Consider the following 26118-nt stretch of genomic DNA (forward strand, 5'->3'; position numbering starts at 1 on the left):
TGCCAGTCTTCATGCCAATACTACATTTTTTTATTACTGTCATTTTATAGCAAGAGTTTAAATTAGATAGTACAAGTCTTCCAACTCAGTTCCTTTCAAAATTGGACTCACCCTACCATATCCATTGCAATTCCATATAAATTTTAGACTCCAATTGTCAGTTTCTATCCAAAAACCCCCTGTGATTTTGGCTGTGATCGAGGTGCAAATATAAATCAATTTGGGGAATATGGGTATCTTAAAGCTTCCTTATTCAAATCATAAACTAGATATATCTCTATTATGTAGGTGTTTTTAAATTTTTCTCTGAGTATATTCTGTAGTTTTTAGTGTAAAGATCTTATATGATTTTTGTTAAATTTATTATGAAATACTTTATGTATTCTGATGCCATTATAAATAACATTTTCTAACATATCAGTTTCCATTTATTTGCTGCCAGTATATGGAAATACAACTGATTTTTATGTATTGCGCTGCTTAATCACATTATCTGTGTATAAAGAATACTGTACTACCTTTTGAATTTTATTCTTTCTTTTCTTGACAAAATTACATAACTAGGATCTCCAATGTAATTATGAACAGTGGGATAAAAGTGGACATCTTTTTTTTCATTTATCTATTTAATATATTGTCAAGTTAGCTAATATACAGCATATACAGTGTGCTCTCGGCTTTGGGGGTAGATTCCCATGATTCATCGCTTATAAAAATGGACATCATTATATCCTTTGCAATCTTAGAGGGAAAGTGTTCAACTTTCATCATTAGGTGTGACGCTAGCTGTGAATTTTTCATTTGTTTTCTTTATTGAACTGAAGAAACTATTTTCTACTCCAAGTAAGTTAAGAGTTTTTATCATGAATCGATGTTGCCTTTTGTCAAAACAGGTTTCTCAATGTACTGATAATTGTATCATTTTTATTCTCTTAATGTAGTGAATTTAATAAATTCATTTTTGATACCTGAACAAACCTTACATTCCATAAATAAGCCTAATTTGGCTGTTAATATGTTAGCTTTCTTCTTATGTTAGATTCAATTTTCCAAGACTGTTGGGGACTTTAATGTCAATGTTCATGAGGTAGACTGACTTGTAATATTCTCCTTTTATCATGTCCTTGCCAGATTTAGATGTGGGGCAAATTCTGGTCTCAAAGATGAATTAAGTATTTCCTTCTCTATTTTCTGAAAGAGTTTCTATAAGACTGTTATTATTTCTGGGGTGCCTAGGTGGCTCAGTCGGTTAAGCGTCCGACTTCGGCTCAGGTCATGATCTCAAAGCTTGTGGGTTTGAGTCCTGTGTTGGGCTCTGTGCTGATAGCTCAGAGCCTGGAGACTGCTTCAGATTCTGTGTCTCCCTCTCTCTCTGCCTCTCCCCTGCTTGCACTCTGTCTCTCTTAAAAATGAATAAAGATTAAAAAAAATTTAAAAAAAGATTATTAATATTTCTTACTTAGACGTTTAGTATAATTCACCAGTGAAGACATCTGGGCCTGGAGTTTTATTTGTGGAAATGTTTTTGATTATAAATTCAGTATCTTTAATAGATACAGGCTGGTTGATTTTATATTCCTAATTCTGAGCCAGTTCTGATGAACTATTTTTCAAGGAATTTGTCTATTGTACCTAAGTTATCACATTTATTGGTATAAACGTATTCTAAATGTTCATTTAAAAAACACTTTTTGTTTTAATGTTTGTTTATTTTTGAGATAGAGAGCATGAGTAGGGGAGGAACAGAGAGAGATGGAGACACAGAATCCGAAGCATGGTCCAGGCTCTGAGCTGTCAGCACAGAACCTGACACGGGACTCGAACTCACAAACCATGATATCATGACCTGAGCAGAAGTCAGATGCTTAACTGGCGGAGCACCCAGGTGCCCCTAAATATTCTTATTGTCTTCTCAAATGTCCTTAGAATCTTGAATGATATCCCTTGTTCCCTCTTTCATTCCAAATATTGTTAATTCTTGTGTCTTCCTTCTTCCTTGGATGAGTCTTGCTAGGGGCCTATCAATTTATTAATTCTCTGACAAACCATGGTTGACTTTGTGAATTTTCTGTGCTGTTTTCTATTTCCTTGATTTTTGCTCTTATCTTTATTATTTCCTCCTTTCTATTTACTTTTGTTTACACTTTGGTCTTTCTTTTTCTAATACTGTAGTGTAGAAACTCAGATAACTGAATTTGTACTTTCTTCTTTTCTGATACAGGCATTCAAAAGTGGAAGTTTCCCACTTAAGTACTAGTACAACTATATAACACAAAATTTAACATTTATATTTTCATTAAGTTCAAAATGATTTCTCATAATCCTTATGATTTTTCTGAGCCGTGGTATTTAGAACTGTATTATTTAATTTCCAAACATTTGAGAGCCTTCCCAGATATCTTATTAATTTCTAACTTAATTCCATTGTGGTCAGAGAACAATTCTGACATATTTAGTCTTCTGAAACTTATTAAATTTATTTTTATGGTCCAGCATATGGTCTACATTGGTGAACATTCCAGACATATTCAGAAAACATATACGTCCTTCAGTTGTTGGGTGTACTATTCTATTAAATAAGTCAAATTGATAGTCTCGAATAATCTGTATTTTTACTGCTTACTTTTTTAACATTTATTTATTATTGAGAGACAGAGAGACACAGAGCATGACAGGGGAGGGGTAGAGAGAGGTAGAATCCGAAGCAGACTCCAGGCTCCCAGCAATCAGCACAGAGCCTGATGCGGGACTCGAACTCACAAACTGCGAAATCGTGGCCTGAGCCGAAGTTGGTCACCCAACCAACTGAGCCACCCAGATGCCCCTACTGCTTATTTTTTTATTCACTTATTCTATCAATTTCTGAGAAAGAGGGGTTATACTCTCCAGTGATGACTAAGGGCTATGGATTTGTCTGTTTTTCACATTAGTTCTTTCAGTTTGCCCTTCATGAATTGTGAAGCTCTGTTATTAGGTATATACATTATGTAAAGAACCGCTGTGTCTTTCTAATGAATTGTCTCCTTTATCATTATGATAAATCCTCCTTTAATTCAGGAAGACTCTTTGGAAGTCTCCTGCATCTGATATTAATATAGCCATACCAGGTTTCTTTTGGATTACTATTTACAAGGACCATCTTTTTCCATTCTTTAATTTCAAGATCTGTGTTTATAACAGTATATGTCTTACAGACAACATTGCTTCTTTTTTTAAATTCATTCTGATAATCTCAATCCTTAATGTTTTAGCCCATTTCACTTTGACATAAGTATTGATACATTGAATTTCTATCTATCATACATTTATCCCTTCTATTCTTTGTTGCTCTGTTGTTCCTTTCTTGCCCTTTTTTTTCTGAGTAAATGAAATAATTTTAGTATTATGTTTTATTTCCTCTACTGAATTTTCAGGGAAGGTTGTTTTTTTTTTTTATTTCTGTTTTTGTGGCTAACTTTTTGAAGTTGCTTTACAGCTAACAATATGCATCCTTAACTTACCACAGTCCATTAAGATCATAAATTATAAATCTTCACAACTGATACTTCCTACTTTCTATTTCACAAAGGTAACAACCTTAAAATATAAAGTTTCTCCCCAACCTCTTGTGCTATTATGGTCATATTCCCTTTTATATACATCATAAACTCCACCAAATAATGCTGTTACTTTTGCTTTAAATAGTCAGTTGTCTTTTAAAGAATGATAAAAAAAAAAAAAGTTTCTATAAATCTCAACTAATTTACCAGGTTTGGTGTTCTTTATTCTTTCCTACCGATTCATGTTCCCATCTGGTTTCATTTCCTCTCAGCTGAAACATCCATTCATAACTTCTTATAGAAGAGTGTGCCTTCTAGAAATGAAGACTTTTCATGTTTGTTTATATGAAAATGTCTATATTTAATCCTAGTTTTTTAAGAGTCTTTTTATTTGGCCATAGAATTCTAGGCTAATAATTTTTTCTCACTACTTTAAAAGAAGCTCCATTTCTTTTTATCTCCAATTTTTTTTTTGAGAGAGAGAGAGAGAGAAGGGAGGGCCGGAGAGAGGGGGACATTCTTACATACAAACCATATATATCCATGGGGCAGAGAAAGCACTATAAAAGCTGAAAAAGAGAGGTACTTTGGGAGCCTTTATCTGTAAAGCTCAATGCTTTACTTGCTACTTAGAGATTATTCCAGTCATTTGAGGCTCTTCACATGAAAAAGATGATTAAGAAGCATGATTTTTTTTTTTTAAGAATATGGTTTCTTCTGTTTAGAGGTTACATCTGGGGGCATCTGGGTGGCTCAGTCGGTTGAGCGTCTGACTTCGGCTCAGGTTATGATCTCACCGTTCATGGGTCTGAGGTCTGCGCTGACAGCTCGGAGTCTGGAGCCTGCTTTACATTCTGCGTCTCTCTCTCTCTATGTCTCTCTCTCTCTGTCCCTCCTCCACTCGTGCTCGCACCCTCTCTCAAAAGTAAATAAATAAACATTTAAAAAAAAAAAAGTTACACCTGACTCTAAATGGCAAAAAAGTGGATTAAGGCTTTAAGGGAGGAGAAAGGCATGGGATATTTGGGGTTATTTGTAACTGATTCCAATTCAGGTCACAAGAAAATAAAAAGATTTGAGAAAAACATTTGTAATACACATGCCGTTTTGTGAGAAGCTGAGCATCATGATCAAAGTTTAGGAGCACAAAGAGGTAAAAAATTCTAATAATTACTACATCCATTAAAGCCATTTCTTCCACTGTTCTATAACAACTTAGAGCCCCAAGTAAACTATCAGTCTGATGAGGAAAGACGCTAGTAACAGTTAAGATCATTCCATAAGGTGGGTATATAAGTGAGCTGGAGATCAGGGCTGAAAAAAAGGAGGCAAAATTAAGGAGTTAATCAAGACTAGAGAGGAAAACCCAAAGTCCCAAGGGATAGTTGATTATAGACACACATCCTGCTTTATCATTTCAACAAGGATGGGCCCACCAGTGTTGTTGATAGTTATGCTATACAACATACTTTGTTTCCTTTTTCAATTCAAGTATAGGAAATTTTTATATTTATGTGATTTCCTAAAGAATATTTAAACTTCTGTATTTTAGGCCGCTGTGAAAAATGCTTCCAACTTCACCATAAGTCTTTTATCATAGGTCTACTGCTTCCAAGATAGGCATCTGATGGAACCATAGATAAATGTGGCTTTGCAAAAAGTACACATATTCTTATGTAACTTAGAATGCACTTCAATTTGTTACTAGGGTATAACTGTTCCTGGGATATAATTTGTGTAACTCCCCAATTTTGTGGTTAATTTGGAAGACTGTCATCAATTTCCAAATGGGATTTTTTTTTAATGTCAGCAACTTTACGATAAATTTAAAAATGAAATACTACAGGATATCAGAATAAAAATAATTAGTAATACAAAAATAATTTATAACACAAACTAATTTTAATTATTCAAGGTATAACAGATTAACACCTAACCTATACTAGCCCCAAAGTATTAGGCAAAAAAGCCTGGACTCTTTTGAGTAACCATTTTCTATAGCTTAAATTCTAAATAAATTCTATTTTTCTCACTTAAAAGGCAAAGATTCTTTAAATGTCAGAACTTAGATTATATTATTGGACTCCTTCTAGGTACATGCAAAAATTTATTTTATTTGTGGGAAGTCAGATCTTTCTTTAGCCAAAAGGCATCTCAAGAGTATATAATTTAGCCCCAGAAGTTTGAATTTCTCTGCCAACTTTACTAATGGAATGCTACTTATCAAACAACTCTGGATTCTCAAAGAAACTAAAGAGGTTTTCCACCACTTCCCTAAATAAACCTGTTCTCAGGGTAGTCATATTCATAGTTTAATAAAAATGTTTATTAAAAATGAAAAATTAGTCTTTTTATTCATAGTACTGACATAAGGTGAGACAGCAGCAGGAGTGTGAGTGTGAGGCAGCAGAGGATGAACCATATCTAGATCTTACTACTCAAACTCATGACCTGAATTGATACCTAACATTTATTATGGTTATTAGCATTGTTATTTTGTTATTTTTTCCCTTCTCCAATTCATCCTTCATTTCTTAGGGAAAGAGACTAATATAAAAGCAGAATTAAAAAATAATGGCTAACAAAACCACAGCATAAGTAAAAGAAGAACCAACATGGGATCTGCCAATAAAAATGCTCCTTTCAAAGCTGGCTAACCAACTCAAATGTTTCTACTGACTCACTGGCATGCTACCAAGTGAACAGTTTCATATGTCTCCCAAAACTCATGGCCACCATTTGTTTGTAACAGATGCTCAAAAATTACAATCATAAATGCTAGGGTTGGAAAAGAATGATTAGGTCATTCCATTTGGTCTGATGTGGTCAGGATTATTGCAAAAAACTAGACTATTCTAGCGCTTTGCTAACAAATTTTCTGTATTTTTTATATATACAGGCTGGCTGCCTTTTCCTCAGGGGAGACTTTTCTTACTCTAGGTTTGAAGTCACATATATGCATGTTTCAGTCTCTTGTACATCACATTCCTCTCATATTTCTTCTGCATTTCAAGTTCTCTGGTTATAATGAACAATTCTTTTCATGTATTCAATGATCAATAATTAAACACTGTAAACATTTAAAATATGGTGGGTCCTGCCATGATTACAGTGAAGAATCTGGTTGTCACTGTCAATATCCACAGGTAAGGTTATTGCCTTTTTCCTTTTTAATTTCTTATTTTATTGTCATGAAAATTCTGTGAAGCAGAAGCAATTATTTTTGCCATTTTTTTTAATGTTCATTTTTGAGAGAGAGAGTGCAAGTGGGGGAGGGGCAGAGAGTGAGGGAGACACAGAATCTGAAGCAGGCTCCAGGCTCTGAGCTGTCAGCACAAAGCCCAATGTGGAGCTCGAATGCACAAACCGTGAGATCACGACCTAAGCCGAAGTTGGACACTTAACTGACTGAGCCACCCAGATGCCCCATTACTTGCCATTTTAAAAATGAGCAGATTGAGGCACCAAGACGTTAAAGAACTTGCTGAAGTCATAGAGCTAATAAGTTCTGATTCAGGCTCTTTTATTCCAGGAAGTATGTTCTTCCTAGTTGCCACAAGTAATTAGAGGCAGGTATCATGTAGAACTAGTTGGACGTAGTAAACATCTTACAAATTGACAAAAGAATGAAGTAAATTCTGAGCAAAGTTGTAGAAACTGAGATAAGCTCAAATGAGGACAGATTAGCAGAACTTGTTCAACATGTGGAGAAAAGGAATCCAGAATATAGCAGAAGAAAGGCTATTGTCTTGGTTAGCTACATTAGTGAAAATGAATCAAAAGCTCACTGCATTAGAACCCACTATATGTCAACCATAGTGTTTTGTGTATAATTACACTTATGTTGTAGTTTTCAACTGAGGTTTTATGAATCATTTATAAGTATGCATACTTTGGAAATCTACATTTTTAAAATTTATTTATTGAGGGGGGCGGGGAAGGAAAAGAACAAGCAGGGGACGGGCAGAGAGAGAGGGGGACAGAAGATCTGAAGCAGGCCCCATGCTGACAGCAGAGTCCTATGCAGGGCTTAAAACTCATGAACTGTGAGATCATGACCCAAGCTGAAGTCAGCTGCTTAACCGACTGAGCCACCCAGGTGCCCCTGGAAATTTACACTAAAAAAAAAAATAGGGAATTCAATTCACTGTTCTAGGGGAAAGAATAAAATACCTGCAGCTTCACAGACTTGGTAGTGCCATGTGGGTTGGCTTACAGGGCAGTGCAAACAGAGAGGATCTGCTAATAAAACCACCACTCTCTTAACAATATTTGGATAGAGGATTAGGTCTAATGTGCTGAGAGAACTTATTAAAAGGAAGGTATTAAACAACAATTTTACTAACATATGAAACTAAAAGACAACAAGGGGAAATTTAAGTGCAAATTAAAGCAAGGACTACTTTTAAAACTTTATGTTGGCAAATCTTCATGACACAAAACTTATGAAAAATCTGACTAAGAACATCATGATACCACAGAATATATTCTGAGCTATGGAAGAAGGTGATTTAAAAGATAGGTCATGGGGCACCTGGGTGGCTCAGTCGGTTAAGTGGCCGACTTTGGCTCAGGTCATGATCTCGTGGTCTGTGAGTTCGAGCCCCGCATCGGGCTCTGTGCTGACAGCTCAGAGCCTGGGGCCTGTTTCAGATTCTGTGTCTCCCTCTGTCTGACCCTCCCCCGTTCATGCTCTGTCTCTCTCTGTCTCAAAAATAAATAAACATTAAAAAAAAAAATTAAAAAAAAAAAAAAGATAGGTCATATAAGGGTGCCTAGGTGGCTCAGGTGGTTGAGGGTCCAACTTTAGCTCAGGTCATGATCTCACGGTTCATGAGTTCGAGCTCTGCATCGGGCTCTGTGCTGACAGCTCAGAGTCTGGAGCCTGCTTCAGACTCTCTCTCTGCCCCTCCCCTGCTCATGCGCGTGCTCTCTGTCTCTAAAAATAAATAAACATTAAAAAAAAAGAGAGGTCATCTATCAGAGCCAGGTTTTAGCACTTTATTTCTAGAACTTTCATTTAATGTGTATTAAATTTCAATACTACTTACAAATTTCTCTACATAATCTTTTATCCCTGTCTTATTATGTGAGTGCTTGACATCACCAAAAATAGTTTTGCTAATCACAGTATTTTTCAGAAATGTAATCTCTGACCTGCTTTGGAAAGTGAAGTTCAAAACAGAGTGTAGCACTGTGGTACCAAAAAAGAAAAAAAAAATTGCAACTTCCTTTTCATAGCTTGAAGTCAAACATTCTTTTACAACTTCTTTCATGTCTTTGCAAGGTCCTAATAATAAAGGAAAATTTCTATACAAATACATCACTATTTTGCTATATACAGATTTGTACTTAGTAGGAAAGATCTGACAGGTGAAGTCAAGTACATGGAGACAACAAAACAAAACTTACACACTGTTACTTTAGTGAGGGCTGTTTCTGCTTTGGAAGATCACATGTGATACTTGGTTTTCCACAACATTATATCCATCATTCGTCCATTTCCTTAATTACTTTGGGCTCTGATTTAATTTGCTTCTCAACTCCTACCATGTTTTCAGTAATGGGTCCCAGATCTCTTAAACCCAAATGATTGTATGCTTTATCACCAAAAGTTACCTCTATTACTCCATCTCCAAAATATCAGGTTTTGAATTTTAACCACCAGTGACAAAAAACTTGTTTTATATTTCCTTCACTAACTGCTCCCTAAGAAGCATATTCACAAACTTTTATTGTCCTGATGATACTCAGAACCCTAACCTCTCTCTCCATTCTCCCAAGCATGTCGATTTATTTCTGGCTTCAAGTATGCATCATTTCCAAGAGCAGGTCACCTGTAATGCTTTTCTAAAAGGTTAGAATCTTTTAACCTTGCACTGTGGTCTAAAAATCCATAAATGCAGGTGACACCACAAGAATTTCTTCCTTGACTCTTAGGTTGCTATCAGAATATCACATGTGCCGTGGAAAATTCACACTAAGGTATAATGGTAAGGTCCTCTTCTAGTCTATAATTTGGATATTAGCCTAAAGCACTAGCTAGTCTGAGAAGTTTGTTTATCGTAGGTCAAAGAGACCCAGTATTTATGGAGAGAAGAAGAAACTAATAGAAAGTGAGCACAGATTATATGAGAGAAAATTAACAAAGGAAGGCTGCAGAGCTGTGGACCTGGGCTTAAAACCTGTGACAGAGACCAGAAGCTGCCCAGACAGCTGCCAGAAGCTGCTGAAGGAGAGAGAATATCTCTTCCGAAATAGAAGGGAAGACAACAAAAATACAGGTAGCTGTTGAAGTAAAGAAGGTAACCAAGCTATCCCAGGATAAATTTTTCATAAAACCTGGGAGCAGGATGACGACACAGAGGTGAAGGTTGGGAATAATAAAGGAGAAAGTACTACTGAACTCTCAAAAGAGACATATTTGTTTTAAAGAGAAAGAAACCAGAGCTCCAAAGTTCACAATGAAGGAAAAGCATCTATTGTGTACCAGCAGACATGCACATGCTTCACTACAGATTATCTCAGGAGAGTAGTAGGAAAATGATGTACATCAAAGTTCTGTTAAAATTGACGACTTTGTAAAAATTGGAGAATGTGGCAAACTGTTAGCTCTTAAATATGGAGGATAAGTACATACGGGCTCATTACACTATTCTCTCTACTTTTACATACTTTCAGAAGTGGTTATAATAAAAAATGTTTTAAAAAAGTCCCTAGCTATCATATGACCTCAGAACCAACAGTCATGTTCCTCAGTAAACTCAAAAATAATGGCTGAATTTTCCATACAATTTTAGAAATTTCAGAGATGCAACTGGATATGGTTACACACACACACACACACACACACACGAGGACTTTAAAATTCAACGAAGAGGCAAAAATAATTCTATTTTGACCAGAATTTGTTCCAAATTTGTTCTAGGGAGAAATACAAGTTTACATTAAAATTAAGCTAAATGTGTTAGGAGTAATAAGTAGGGCCAGAGGATGAAAGTAATGAGAAACAGGTTTTCTACTATGCATATACCTGAAAAGGAAGATTATAAACACTTACTTCATCTCCAGAACTTCCTCTAAGTGTTTTCTTCTCTCCGCCCGAAGATTGGTCAAATGAGTTTCCTTTTCTGCCAGAGACTGTTGGGTAGAGGACAGCTTTGCTTTCATGGACTCCAGTTCCTGCTTTACTTTCTCCATGGCCATCAGTAACTCCTCCACCTATGGTAAGTACGGAAAAAAAAAAAAAAAACTGAACATTTTGATTAATTAAAGACAGAGGAGCAAAGTAACGGGCAATTTCTGGGTCTACAAATTAAAAACACACACACACATCAAAAATTCTGTACTCTTTCTGGATCAAACAAATATATCAAGAATATACCAGATAGGGGCGCCTGGGTGGCGCAGTCGGTTAAGCGTCCGACTTCAGCCAGGTCACGATCTCGTGGTCCGTGAGTTCGAGCCCCGCGTCAGACTCTGGGCTGATGGCTCAGAGCCTGGAACCTGTTTCCGACTCTGTGTCTCCCTCTCTCTCTGCCCCTCCCCCGTTCATGCTCTGTCTCTCTCTGTCCCAAAAATAAATAAACATTGAAAAAAAAAAAAAAAAAAAAAAAAAAGAATATACCAGATAAAGAAATAAATCTCTGGTCTTCCCTCCACTGTAATGCCTTTCAGGTTCACCAAAAAGAACTTCATTTCCTTTTTGATAAACACAATTGCACATAAGGCATCAGTTCAAGAAGTCACACTCTGCCACAGTTAGTCCCTCTTGAAGACTTGGAAGTGGTCCACAAATACTCATGAAAATAACAGTATAACACAGATAAAAATAGAGGAACAAAATCACAGAAAATATTTCTATAAGGATTTTAAGACATAAACTTGACTATAATAACACTCAGTATAAACATACATAAGTCATTTTTATTCATCCAAAAATTTTTCTGTTTACACCTTTAAAAAATTTCTTTTTGAAGAAATAGCTAGAATTTAATCAGACAGTTTCTTGCTCTAAAGCCAGGTAGGTAGAGTTTTCTCAAGGAAGGCAGGAAGAAAAAAAGAAAAATACATAACCACCTGAGAGAAAACAGAGGAGACCGAATGCTTTAAAAAGATTTGAAAAAAATCCTGAGGGAAAGAAGACAGAACTCTAAAACACAAGGAACTAAGAGAACACAGTATGTACTTCATCCATCTTTTCCACTCAAGCTGGGTGGTGTCCAAATCAGAATTACTTAAATAGACATGTTCATTTTAATTCGGAAGGAAAATATATGCTGGCAAAAATGTGTTAATACCAAAAATCAACCTGAACCAGGTAATCAACCAGCCAACTGCACCAATCACAAGAGTTTATGTCAGGTTGCTGCTTGCCAAGAAATAATTTTGGTGACAACAAGCCTTTTCAGAGGAAGAGGTGGGGGATTTGCCATTCACTGATTCCTACATAAAACCAACTTGTGTGATACTAAAACTGAGAACAGTGTAGAGACAAAACTGCAATATAACAAATCAGAGTTGTTAACAGACCCCAGGAAGTTAGTGCCTTATACCCAACCAAAGTTTCCACGTTGATTGGTAACAGCTGCTAAACAGTGATAGCAAACAGACACATTTAGTGTTTTGGCACCTGAATCACCTTACTTTGTGTGTATTTTCAGAAGTGATCAAGTTAATTCTCAGCTAATATCTTGAAAATAACTGTTGTAAGAATATATATGAATTGACATATCTACAAGCTTTGCGTACATATAAATCACTATCCACCCTTTAGAAAACTACCAGTAAGGATGATTCCATTTTAATCAGTTTAATTCATGTAAAATCTTATTTAAAACTGAACTGAAATGATATACCAAGGTACGTTCTTGTAACAGAAAATCAGTAATGGACAGCACCCTTTATAGAAGCTCTAATAAAGTGTGGTATGTGTCCATCTATGATGAACTCACCTTAAATCTCAAAAAAATCTCCCTCTCATCTTTCACTACTCCAAGCAAGGCATGGTATCAGTTTCTTATATAATTTAGATATTATGTATATACATAAGCAAGCATATAAAAACAACTTATTCCTCCTTTTCTATACAAATAGGAAGTCCACTTTATATATACTCTAAAATTTTTGGTAAGCTTTTTGTTGAAATACAACACAAATACAGAAAAATCCACAAATGAAAAATCCAACTTGAAGAATTTTCTCTAAGTTGAACACACCTGTGTAATCAGAACACAGACTTATAAACAGAATATGAAGAGTTCCCCAGAAATGCATCTCATATCCCCTTTCCAGATGAAGAGTAGCCATTATTCTAGCATTCTACCTTAGTATTGCTTATTCGTTTATACAAATGGAATTACATAGAATGTAATTTTAAGTACAGATTTTCTTCACTCATGTGTTATGTCTATGAGATAGGAATTCCACTGTGTGAAAATAGCAAAATTTACTGAAGGAACTTTTGATTAAAAAAAAAAACCAAAAAACTTTTTTCCAGTTTTACTGAGAAATAATTGACATACATCAATCCCTGTGTAGTTTTAAGGCACACAGCATGATGGTTTGATTTACATATTTATATGTGAAATGATTACAATAGGGTCAGCTAACATGTATCGTCACATATAAATACAATAAAAAGAAAAGAATGAAAAAAACTAATTTCCTTCTTTTGAAATTTTTTTAATGTGTATTTACTTTTGAGAGAGAGAGAAACAGAGTGTAAGCAAGGGAGGGGAAGTGAGGGAGGGAGACACAGAATCTGAAGTATGCTCCAGGCTCTGAGACATCAGCACAGAGCCTGACACGGGGCTTGAACTAACGAACTGCAAGATCATGACATGAGCCGTAGTCAGATGCTTAACCGACTGAGCCACCCAGGTGCCCCGATTTCTTCCTTTTGACGAGAACTCTTAGGATTTGCTCTCTTAACAACATTCCTACGTTTATCATAGAGCACTATTAGCTACAGTCATCATGTTGTACACTACATCTCTACTACTTATTTTATCTTATAACTGGAAGCTTGTGCTTTTTGACTACCTTCCTCCACATCACCCTCATCCCACCTCCTACCTCTGGTAACAAGACTCATGTCTTTTTCTGTGAGTCTGTATTCATTTTGTTTTGTTTTAAATTTCATATATAAGTTAGATAACACAGTATTTGTCTTTCTCTAATTTATTTCACTTAGCATAATACCTGGAAGGTAGGTATATCCACATTTTAATTTTTTAAATTAAAAATAATTTAAAAACTAGTTTTTAATATTAATGGGGTTTAGCTAACTAATTTTTTTCATTTATATTTCTTTTACGTTCAGAGCTTTTTGTATACTGGATAAGAAAATTTTGTCTACCACAAGATCATGGAAAGATTCTTTCTTCTAAATCTTTTATTAAATTACATGTTTCACATTTAGAGCTACAATATATATGCAACTGAATAAATACAGTTGCATGGTCAAATATCATTTTTATCAATTTGGATATCCAACTAAGTCAGCACTCTGAACAGTAGGAGGACTTTTACAGCCACGATAGGAAGGCACTTTCAGCCTACTGGCAAAAGATCTGAAATTATGTAAAAACTACTTACAAACTGTAGAAAAGATAATTTGACAATGCTTCATATTGTTCATAAACACCTTAAAATTTAACGAATAAGCAATGTGAAATGTTATATGTATATAAAAAAGGAATATGTATATATTCCAGAACCAAGAGCAATACACCCATCTATATACTCACTATCCTTTATACTTTATATCTTTTATACTCACTAGCTTTATAAGTGCAATTATCCAACTGTATCCCCCAAGTCCCCTATGATAGGTCATTACTATTCTTTTTTTTTTTCTAACGTTTATTTATTGTTGAGAGACAGCGAGAGACAGAGCGTGAGCAGGGGAGGGGAACGGGGAGAGGGAGACACAATCCGAAGCAGGCTCCAGGCTCCGAGCTGTCAGCACAGAGCCCGACGCAGGCTCCAACTCACGAACTGCAAGATCATGACCTGAGCCGAAGTTGGACGCTTAACCAACTGAGCCACCCAGGCACTCTGGTCATTACCATTCTTAATTTGTTACTTAATCTCTTCCATTTCTTTATTTTTGCCTTTCGTATGTATTTAAAAATAAATCACTGCTTTATTCTATTAAGTTTATGAACACTGTATAAATGGAGCCTCCTGACTTTATTTCATCCAACATTATGTTTTTTCATGTAAAAAAGGGACCTATTCTATGTGTGTATTTCTGAACCAAAAGGACAACATACACCTATATAATTCACCACTCAGGAATTAAAAGCAATGAGAGCCAACAACTTTGAACACCATAGCACCCAGGCTATAGTTTCCCACTAAATTGAAAGGGCTCCTTAAAAATACAGCTGATTCTAGATTTGGGCAAGAAATGTACAAAAGGTGAACTTTACACAATTTAGGCCAGAAAGCAAGAGAAATGGGAATCATGGCAAAAAGGGATCATGACACAGAAATCCTTATGAGAAAACAAGAAAAATATATCACAAGAAAGGAAACTACATAAGAATATACCTTCTGAATACAGAAGGTATTCAAAAACTAAAATCAAACTAAAATGCTAAAAAAATCAAACCCAGTAAGATCTAAAAATTGAGATTTATCCTAAGAATGCAAGGTTGGTTTAACACATAAAAAATAAATACAATAAACCATATTAATAGAATATAGGACAAAAACACCATACGATTATCTAAGTAGATGTAGAAAAAAAGCATTTGGCAATTTCTAACAACCTTTCATAACAGAAACAGTCAAGAAAATACAAAGAACCTTTCTTTGGGTGCTTGGGTGACTCAATCAGTTAAGCATCCGACTCCTGATTTTGGCTCAGGTCATGGTCTCATGGTTGTGAGATCAAGCCCCATATTCGGCTCCTTCCTAGGTGTGGAGCCTGCTTAAGATTTTCTCTCTTGTTCTGCCTCCCAACACCTCTGCCTCTACACACGCTCTCTCAAAACAAACAAACAAAAAACAAAAACAAAAAAACCCAAAAAACAAACACTTTCTCAGCCTGATAAAGGGCATTTATGAAAAACCCACAGCTAATATACTCTTTAATGATAAAAAACGTAATGCTTTCCCTCTAAGGCCAGCACCAAGAACAAGACTAGAAAGAATGTCCTTTCTCACCATTTCTGTTTAATATTGTACTAGAAGTAATAGCCAGGGAAATTAGAATACACAAAAAATTAAAAGGTACCCATGTTGGAAAGGAAGACAAAACTTTTTCTGGTTGAAAATGACATAATCTCGGGGCGCCTGGGTGGCGCAGTCGGTTAAGCGTCCGACTTCAGCCAGGTCACGATCTCGCGTTCTGTGAGTTCGAGCCCCGCGTCAGGCTCTGGGCTGATGGCTCGGAGCCTGGAGCCTGTTTCCGATTCTGTGTCTCCCTCTCTCTCTGCCCCTCCCCCGTTCATGCTCTCTCTCTGTCCCAAAAATAAATAAATAAAAAAAAAAACGTTGAAAAAAGAAAATGACATAATCTTATATAGTGAAAAATGCTAAGAAATCCTCTAAAAAATTATAATCAACAAGTATACAAAAGTTGCAGAATACAAGATCAATACACAAAAACCAATGGTCTATCCATACACAAGCAACAAACATTCCAAAAATGAAATTAAGAAAACAATTCCATTTAAAATAGCATCAGAAAATGGGGCGCCTGGGTGGCTCAGTCGGTTAAGCATCCGACTTTGGCCTAGGTCATGATCTTGTGGTTTGTGAGTTCTAGCCCCGCATCAGGCTCTGTGCTAACAGCTCAGAGCCTGGAACCTGCTTTGGATTCTGTGTCTCCTTCTCTCTCTGCCCCTCCCCCACTTGTGCTCTGTCTCTATCGAAAATAAATAAATGTAAAAAAAAATTTTTTAAATAGTATCAAAAAGAAGGAAATAACTAGGTATAAATTTAATTTTTAAAATGCATAACATGTATAGTGAAAATTTTAAAAGATTACGGCAAGAAATTAAAGAATATTTAAATAAATGGAAAAACATCACATTCACCAATTGAAAGACTTAATATTGTTAAAATGACAATACTCCCCAAAATGATCCACAGGTTCACCATAATCCCTATCAAAACTCTGTCTTTTTTTGCAGAAAGTGACAAGTTGATCCTAAAATCCACATGAAAATGAAAGGGAGCCAGAATAAGAAAAGTTATCTTGAAAAAAATAAAATAAAATTGGGAGACTCTTACTTCTTGACTTCAAAACTTACTACAAAACTTCAAGGTAGTGTTGGCATAAGAACGGAAAAAGAGATTAAAAAAAAAAAAGAACTGAGAGTCAAGAAATAAACTCTGTTATGGCAATATGATTTGACAAGAATGTAAAGGCAATTCAATGAGGAAAGGATATTCTTTTGACTCAAAGGTGCTTGGACAACTGCCATATTGCTTAACATTTTTAATTTTCCATGCCATTAGCTTCATGACAAAATTGAGTCACATATCCTATAGAATGCCCCACATAATGGGTTCAGTCGGTTATTTTTTCTATGGTACTATTTATGCTGTTCCTCTTGTTCTCATGTTTCCTATAAAATGAAAGTTATATCTAAAGTCTTCATTAGATTGAGATTCGATTTGTCTTTTTAACAACAGTACTCCACAAATAAAGTTGTGTACTTCATGTTATAGCATATGGAGAGACACATAATGGTTGTCCAACTTTTAGCAACAACATTGATCACTGGGTGCAGATAGCAATAACCTGATTTCCTCTTTATAAATTTCTCAAGAAATATTTTATCAAGTTCTTTCATCACTTCAATAATAACCAGTATGGTTAAACATGTTTCATTTGTTTAGGGACCATATGTGCTGCTGCTTCTTTGCCACTCAAATCTTTGCCCCTCCCCCTGCCTCCACTGGCTTTTCTTATTCTCGTTGATTTGGAAGAATTTTAAACATATATTCTCAGAAACCAACATTTCATCAATTAAATATTTAGGAAATTACTTCTCCCACTTTGTACACTATGTGTTCCTTTTCATTATGGTATCTCTGTATGATCAAAAATACCTTAATATAAACAAATTCGTTAAGCCTTTAAGATTTGTGACATTTACATCCTGTTTAAGAAATCCTTCTTCTACCCAGGGTCATACGATATTCCCCAATTTGTACTGCCTTCAGTAGACTGAATTAGCGGTCCCAATTATTCATTACACTACACTATTAGTATTCATCTACATCCTTCCCATAGTATCATGATGGGCAGAGTATACTGCCTTTAATGACCCTTATTCTGGCTTGGCTATATAACTTGCTTAGGCCATTGGGATGACAATTCAGACACAAGCTGAGGCTCTTAATACATGTAGTTAGGTTGTAGTTCTACCACTGCCAAAAAACCCAACATTCTGAGTAGCTGCTGCCTTTCAGTTGGGTCCTAGAAAGAGCCACGTGGGCACGGCCAACCCAGTCAAGGACTAAAGCAAAGCCAACTCTACTAACCTTCCAATCTTTGTGATGAAGAAATAAATGATTATTATAGGTGTGCTAGAGTTCTGAAGAGAAAGAGAAGCAATGGGATATACACTGAATACAGTATGTGTGTGTGTACAGACATACCTTGTTTATTGTGCTTCAAAGACCTTGTATTTTTTACAAACTGAAGTTTTGTGGTGACCCTGTGTCAAGCAAGTCCTTCTGTTGCCATATTTTCAACAGCATTTTCTCAATTCACGTCTGTCACATTGTTATTCTCCCAGTATTTCAAACTTTTTCATTGTTATTATTTTAAAAAAAATCTTTTTAATGTTTATTTTTGAGAGAGAGACAGAGCATGAATGGGGAGGAACAGAGACAGAGGAAGACACAGAATCCAAAGCAGGCTCTAGGCTCTGAGCTGTCAGCACAGAGCCCGACACGGGGCTCGAACCCACAAACCGTGAGATCATGACCTGAGCCAAAGTTGGATGCTTAACCGACTGAGCCACCAGGCACCCCACTGTTTCATTATTATTATACATTATAGTGATGTGTGATCTGTGATCTTTGATGTTATTACTATAATTCTTTTGGGAGCACCATAAACTGCACCCAAATAAGATAGCAGACGTCATTTGCCAAATATTGTGTGCTCTATCTGCTCCACCAACTGGCTATTCCCTTGTCACACTCTCTCTCCTTAGGCCTCCCTATTCCCTGAGATACAACAATACTGAAATTATGCCAATTAATAACCCTACAATGGCATCAAGAGTTCAAGTGAAAGAAAGAGTCACAGATCTCTCACTTTAAATCAAAAGCTAGAAATGATTAAGCTTAGAGAGGAAGGCATGTCCAAAGCTGAGAGAGGCTGAAAGCCAGACCTCTTGCACCAGCAACCACATTGTGAATGCAAAGGAAAAGTTCTTGAAGGAAATTAAAAGTGCTAGTCTAGTGAACACACGAATGATAAGAAAGTGAAACAACCTTATTGCTCACATGGAGAAAGTTTTAGTGGTCTGGACAGAAGATAAAACCAGCCACAGTGTTCCCTTAAGACAAAGCCTAATCCAGAGCAAAGCCCTAACTTTCTTCAATTCTATGAAGGCTAAGAGACGTGAGGAAACTGCAGAATAAAAATCTAAAGCCAGCAGAGAACTACTCATAAGGTTTAAGAGAAGTTGTCTCCATAACATAAAAATGCAAGGTGAAGCAGCAGTAAGTGCTGATGTAGAAGCCACAGCAATTTATCCAGAAGATCTAGCTCTGATAACTAATAAAGGGGCCTACACTAAACAACAGATTTTCAATGTACATGAAACAGCTTTATACTGGAAGAAGATACCATCTATGACTTTCATAGCTAGAGAGGATAAGTCAATGCTTATCTTCAAAGCTTCAAAATATAGGCTCTTTTATTATGGGCTAACACTTCTGATGACTTTAAGTCGAAGCCAGTGCTCATTTACCATTCCAAAAATCCTGAGGCCCTTAAGAATCATACTAACTGCGCTCTGTGTTCTATAAATGGAACAACAAAGCCTAGATAACAGCACATCTGTTTACAACATGGTCTACTGAATATTTTAAGTCTACTGTTGACACCTACTGCTCAGAAAAAAGAGATTCTTTTCAAAATATGACTGCTCATTGGCAATTCACCTGGTCACTGAAGAGCTCTGATGGAGATGTACAATGAGATTATTGTTGTTTTCATGTCTCTAAACCAATATCCATCCTGCAGTCCATCAAGAAGTCGTTTCAGCTTTTAAGTCTTATTATTTAAGAAATACATTTCGGAAAGGCTACAGCTGCCACAGACAGGAACTCCTCTATGGATCTGGACCAAGAAAACTGAAAATCTTCTGAAAAAAATTCAACATTCTAGATGCCAGTAAGAACATTTGTGATTCATGGGAAGAGGTAAAAATATCAACCTGAACAGGAATTTGGAAGCAGTTGATTCCGATCCTCCTGGATGACTGTGAGGGGTTCAAGATTTCAGTGGAGGAAGGAATGGTAGATAGAATAAAAATAGCAGGAGAACTAGAATTAGAAGTGGAGCCTAAAGATGTACTTAATTGTTGTAATCTTATGATACAATTTGAACAGATGAGAAGTTGCTTCTTTTAGATGAGCTAAGTAAGTGGTTTCTTGAGATGGAATCTACTCCTTCCTGAAGATGCTCTAAAGACAGGTGAAATGACAATAAAGGATTTAGAATATTATGTAAACTCAGTGGATAAAGTAGCAGACTTTGAGAAGACTGACTCCAACTCTGAAAAAAGTTCTACTGTGGGTAAAATGCTACCAAACAGCATCATAGGCTACAGAGAAATTGTGAAAAAAGAGCTGATGTGGCAAACTTCACAGTGTTCTTATCTGAAGAAATTGCAATAGGTAGTGGGCGAAAAGAGCAGACCTCAGAGAGCTCTGAGCAGCTCCACCAACTCTAGCCTAGTCACCATCAACATCCCAGGAGGAGCTGCAGCTGCCAAAACCAGCCCCGTCACCATCACAGCAACCATGAGCAGCAAAGTGGAGAACTTCCAGTCACCCAACCACTGCCCCTGCCCCACCACTGCTGACGCGAAGCCTGACCCCACAGCTGGTGATGGTGGCCTCCCATCGGGGTGCCCACCGGCATGTACAAGAAGGTTTTGGTAACAGTAGGATGGTTCAGTGTAAGAAATGGATATGGTTTCATTAATAGTAATGACACCAAGGAAGATGTATTTGTACACCTGACTGCCATAAAGAGGAATAACCCCAAGAAGTACCTTCATAGTGTGGGAGATGGAGAGACTGTAGAGTCTGATGTGGTTGAAAGATAAAGGGTGAGGAGGTAACAAATGCTACAGGCCTTGGTGGAGCTCGACTACAAGGCAGTAAATATGCATCAAACTTTAGCATTATAGACACTATCCACAGTGCAGGGGTCCTCCATCAATTACCAGCAGAATTACCAGAACAGTAAAGGTGGGGAAAGCATGAGAGATCAGAGAGTGCTCCCAAGGCCAGACCCTACTGCAGGCAAGAGTTCCCATTTTACTCATGTGGAGACCCTGTAGGCATCAACCACTGTCTTCCAATCTGCTTGTGCAGGGAAAAGTGCTCAAAGTGCTGACAACCAGAATTCAGGAGAATAGGTAGACCAGTGAGACAGAGTATGTATCAGGGTTATAGACAACAATTCCACAGGGGGCCTCCTCAGCAAAGACAGTCCAGAGAGGACAGCAATGAAGAAGTTAAGGAAATCAGGAAGATGAGACCCAAGGTAAGCAGTCACCTCAATATTGCTACCTCCACAACTTCAATTACCTACACATATGCCCAAAAAACCCCAAACGACAAGGTGGCAAGAGACAAAAGCAGATGATCCACCAGCTAAGAATTCACCTGCCTCCCCCTGGGTCCCTGCCCCACAGACTAGGGCAGGGCCAAGTAAATGCTGGTATAGCATCTCTACCATCATCTGGGTCAGTCATCCAACAAGAAGAAATGAACAGGATATTCCGGCAATAAGAAATGAACAAAAGACTGGAGTGTAAGATTTTAAGTGCTTGCTTTTTGCCCATTAATCAGATAACTTGAACTATCTGCATTATCTATGGAGCATCACAGGGTTTTTATTATTCTTGCTGAAAGACATCTCTTTTTAGTAATGGCAAATATGCTAAAAAAAAAAAAAAAAGCCTGTTTTTTTCTCAATACACCCTTAAAGGTTTTTAAACTGCTTCATATCTGGTCAAGCTAATATTGTTAAAAGCCTCATTCCTGTTTGTAATAAAAGATTACAACTTGATTTTTTTCAAAAAAAGTCAACAAAGAGCAAGTACCTGTTAATAAAGGTCTTAGAAAGTTGTCCAAAAAACACAAAAAAATAGAAAGAGGAATTGCCACAGCCACCCCCACCTTCAGCAACCACCATCCTGATCAGTCACAGACATCAATATTAAAGTAAGCAATCTCCACCAGCAAAAATATTACAACTTGCTGAAAGCTCAGATGCTAGTTAGCATTTTTTAGCAATAAAGTATTTTTTAATTAAGGCACAAACATTGTCTTTTTAGACATAATGCTATTGCACACTTAATAAACCACAATATAGCAAAAACATATTATATATATATATGTTATATGTATATGTTATGTGTTATATGTTATATGTTATATGCATATGTATATGTACACACACACACACACACACACTCTGAGAAACCAAAAAATTTATTTGATTCACTTTATTGCCATATTCACTTTATTGTAGTGGTCTGGAACCAAACTGGCAATATCTCCAAGGTAGGGCTGTATATGCATGCATATACATACATACACATACACACACACATTTCATTCAATATATGTCCCATTAGTTTTGTTTCTCTGGGGGAACCTAACCAATAAATAAATATATATAAAAACTATATTAATGTTAATAAAATTAGATGTAATTACATTAATTACATTAATATAACATACTATAACTATTATACTAATATATAAAATGTTACACATATATTAAGATGTGCATTTTATAAGAAATTATATATAATGTGTAACATTCATATTATAAAACACACACACACACACACACACACACACACACACACACATATATATATATATATATATATATATATATATATAAAATAAGTAATTGGCTCATGAGATTATGGAATCTGACAAATGCGAGATTTGCAAACTAAATGAGCAAGCTCAAGACCCAAGAGAGATAGCTGTGAAATTCTGGTCCAAAGACTGGCGCCAACTCAAGACTCAGGAAGAGCCAGTGTTCCAATTAGGGTCCGAAGGCAGGCAAAAGCCAATATCCCAGTTCAAACACAATCAGGCAGGATTTACTCTTACTTGGGGGAGGGGAATCAACTGACCAGAAGGCCTGAATAAAACAGGATGAGGGCCACTCACATTAGAGAGGGCAATCTGATTTACTCAAGTGTATCAATTTAAATGTTAATCTCATCCAAAATACCCTCACAAAAACATGTACAATAAAGTTGACTAAATATCTGGGCACCCTGTGTCTCAGGCAAGTTGACACATAAAACTAACCATCACAATTTGCTGTTGTTTTGTGGTTGTTATACACTATCTGACTGAAAAGTTATCTAAGAGTGTTAAGTATTGTGTTTAACATCTGGTCTTTAAACTCCTTGAAATTGCTTTTTTGTGTATGGTGTGAGGTAGGGGGCCAATTTCATTTTTCCCCATAGGGACATCCAACATCCATTTTTAAACAATCCATTCTATCCTAACCTTTGACATGTCATCAAGTATTTTCATAAGTATGGGTATGTTTCTATGCTATTATGATCCACTAGTTTGTCCATTCTTACACCAAAACATTAATTTAACTATAGTTTTATAAGGCTTAATATCTAGTAGAACAAGTCCTTCTCTTCTCAGAAGCTTAACTATTTTTTAATTTCTGCAAAAAATATTTATTGAGTCTACCATAGGCCAGGCACTGTTCTACAACAGTTCATGAAAGAGACATAGATTTAGGACTATAACATATTTCAAAAAGGTTTATAATTTTCACCACAAAAATCTTTAACATTTTAATGATATTTATTCCAAGGCACTTTATATGATTTTCTTAATGTTTTAGTAAACAGCACCTTTTTTTAAAATGTAATTTTCTCTTTGATACAGGTTATAGAAATGCAACTGATATTGATACTGTCTCTAGTAATCTTCTTAAATGCTCTTATCTATAGGTTTTTAATTTACTATTTACAAAACCACATCATATGTACAATAAGAAAACAATTGTTTTCTTTCCTTCCAATCTGTATATTTGTTACTTTTGCTTGCCTTTCTGCATTGCCTATGTCTACCACAATGTTGAATAGATATGATGACAGTGTGTACTCTATTTTATTCCTCATCCTAAAAGAAATGCTTTAACAGTTTTATTTGTATAAATTATAGTATAAATTATCTGTATAAATTATAGTATAATTTTTAATAGATATGTTTAATAGATATTTTTTATCAGGTTAAGAAGTTTCCTTCTTAGACATTTTTCCAAAAAAGACATACAGAGTGTCAACAGACACATGAAAAGAAGCTCATCGTCACTTATCATCAAAGAAATACAAATCAAAACTACAATGAGATATCACCTCACACCACTGAGAATGGCTAAAATCAACAACACAAGAAACAACAGGTGGTGGCAAGGATGTGGAGAAAAGGGAACTCTCTTGCACTGTTGGTGGGAATGCAAACTGGTACAGCCATTCTGGAAAACAGTATGGAGGTTCCTTAAAAAAAATTACAAGTACCCAATGATCCAGCGATTGTACTACTAGGTATTCAAAGGGATACATGCACCCTAATGTCTACATTTACATGCAGCATTACCCACAATAGTCAAGTTATGGAAACAGCCCAGTGTCCATCAATTAATGAATGGATAAAGATGTCGTGTGTGTGTGTGCATGCGTGTGTGCGTGTGTGTATACAATGGAATATTATTCATCCATAAAAATGAATGAAATCTTGAAATTTGCAATAATGCGGATGGAAATAGAGAATATTATGCTAAGCAAAATAAGTCAGTCACAGACAAATACCATGTGATTTTACTCCTATGTGGAATTTAAAGAACGAAACAAGCAAAAGGAAAAAAAAGAGGGGACGGGGTAAACCAAGAAACAGACTCTTAACCATAGGGAACAAACTGATGAGTATCAGAAGTGAAGTTGATGGGGGGTGGGGGGGGATGGGTTAAACAGGTGATGGGGATTAAGGACAGTACTTGTTGTGATGAGGACCAGGTAATGATGTATGGAAGTGTAGAACCACTATATTGTATACCTGAAACTAATATTACACTGCATGTTAACTAACTACAATTTAAATAAAAACTTAAAAAAATTCTATTGCTAGCTAGTTTTAAAAAATTAAGTAAAGTTCCTACATTTTTGAGATGATCATATGACTTTTTCCTACCAGCTTTTAATGTCATAGACTATAGTAATTAATTTTCTAATGATATCAATCTTGACTCCTGGAATAGGCCTAAAATGTCTTCATGCATATTTTTCTCTTTCACATACAGTAACTTTAAATGTTTATTTATTTATTTTGAGGGTGGGTACGGGCAGAGAGAGAAGCCTAAGCAGGCTCCACGCTCAGCATGGAGCTCAATCCTATGACCACAAGATCATGACCTGAGCCAAAGTGAAGAGCCGGATGCTTAACTGACTGAGACACCCAGGAGTCCCCACATACACTAACTTTAAGTTGGCAATATTTTGTTTAGAAAATTTTCATTTATGTTCACAGTTGAGACAGGCCTAAATTTTTCCTTTCCTTGTATTAACTCTGTCAAGTTTTGATACGAAGTTATGCTAATCTTATAAAGTATGTTGGTGATTAATTACTCCCACTTTTTTATTTTCTTGAATTCTTTCTGTAAAACTGAAATTATTTGTTCCTTGTATGTTTATTAAAAATCAGCAGTATAACGCTCCAGGCCTGAAACTGGTGGGAAAATTTTATTATGGACTCATTTTTTTCAGGTTTTCTTTTTCACATTTAGCTAGTCTTGCTAAGTTTCATTCTTTCTGGCATTTTCTCATTTAGTCTAAATTTAAAATGTATTGGCAAAATATCCTTGTATCTTTTTAATACTTGCAGGACTTGTAGTTAGGAGCTCTTTATCACTTCAAAAATTGTTCACCTTTTAGTATCACCAAAGGCCAGTCAATTTTCTTAATGCTTTCAAAGGACCAATTTGGGGCACTGTGCATTGTTTTTAAAAAGGGTGGAATGGGGCACCTGGGTGGCTCAGTCAGTTGAGTGCTGGACTCCTGATCTGGGCTCAGGTCATGGTCCCAGAGTCATGGGATCAAGCCCTGTGTCAAGCTATGCACTAAGCATGGAGCCTGCTTAATATTCTCTCTCTCTGCCTCTGCCCCTCTCCCCGACCCAAGCACACTCTCTCTCTCTTAAAAAAAAAAAATGGATGGGGAAGTTGGTTGTATATTAGGCTCTCTACCTTGGGCTGCCATGACCTTTTCTTTCTTCTGCCAAGATACAAAGCCTAATATTCAAGTACAAC

The 26118-nt window shown here is 36.1% G+C and overlaps 1 protein-coding gene and 1 pseudogene across 9 annotated transcripts in view; one reads left to right on the forward strand and one right to left on the reverse strand.

Moving 5' to 3' along the window:
- ERC1 (ELKS/RAB6-interacting/CAST family member 1) overlaps nt 1–26118 on the reverse strand; it is a 509181-nt gene that overhangs the window by 215578 nt on the left and 267485 nt on the right. For all 9 annotated transcript variants that reach the window (XM_042991509.1, XM_042991507.1, XM_042991508.1 and 6 more), the window contains one exon: nt 10600–10760. In XM_042991509.1, the coding sequence (XP_042847443.1) occupies nt 10600–10760 (161 nt within the window). The remainder of the gene's footprint in view (nt 1–10599; nt 10761–26118) is intronic.
- Nucleotides 20669–21574, forward strand: LOC122240179 (annotated as a pseudogene).

This window comes from Panthera tigris, chromosome B4, assembly GCF_018350195.1.
Source record: "Panthera tigris isolate Pti1 chromosome B4, P.tigris_Pti1_mat1.1, whole genome shotgun sequence".
NCBI classification, from domain to species: Eukaryota; Metazoa; Chordata; class Mammalia; order Carnivora; family Felidae; genus Panthera; species Panthera tigris.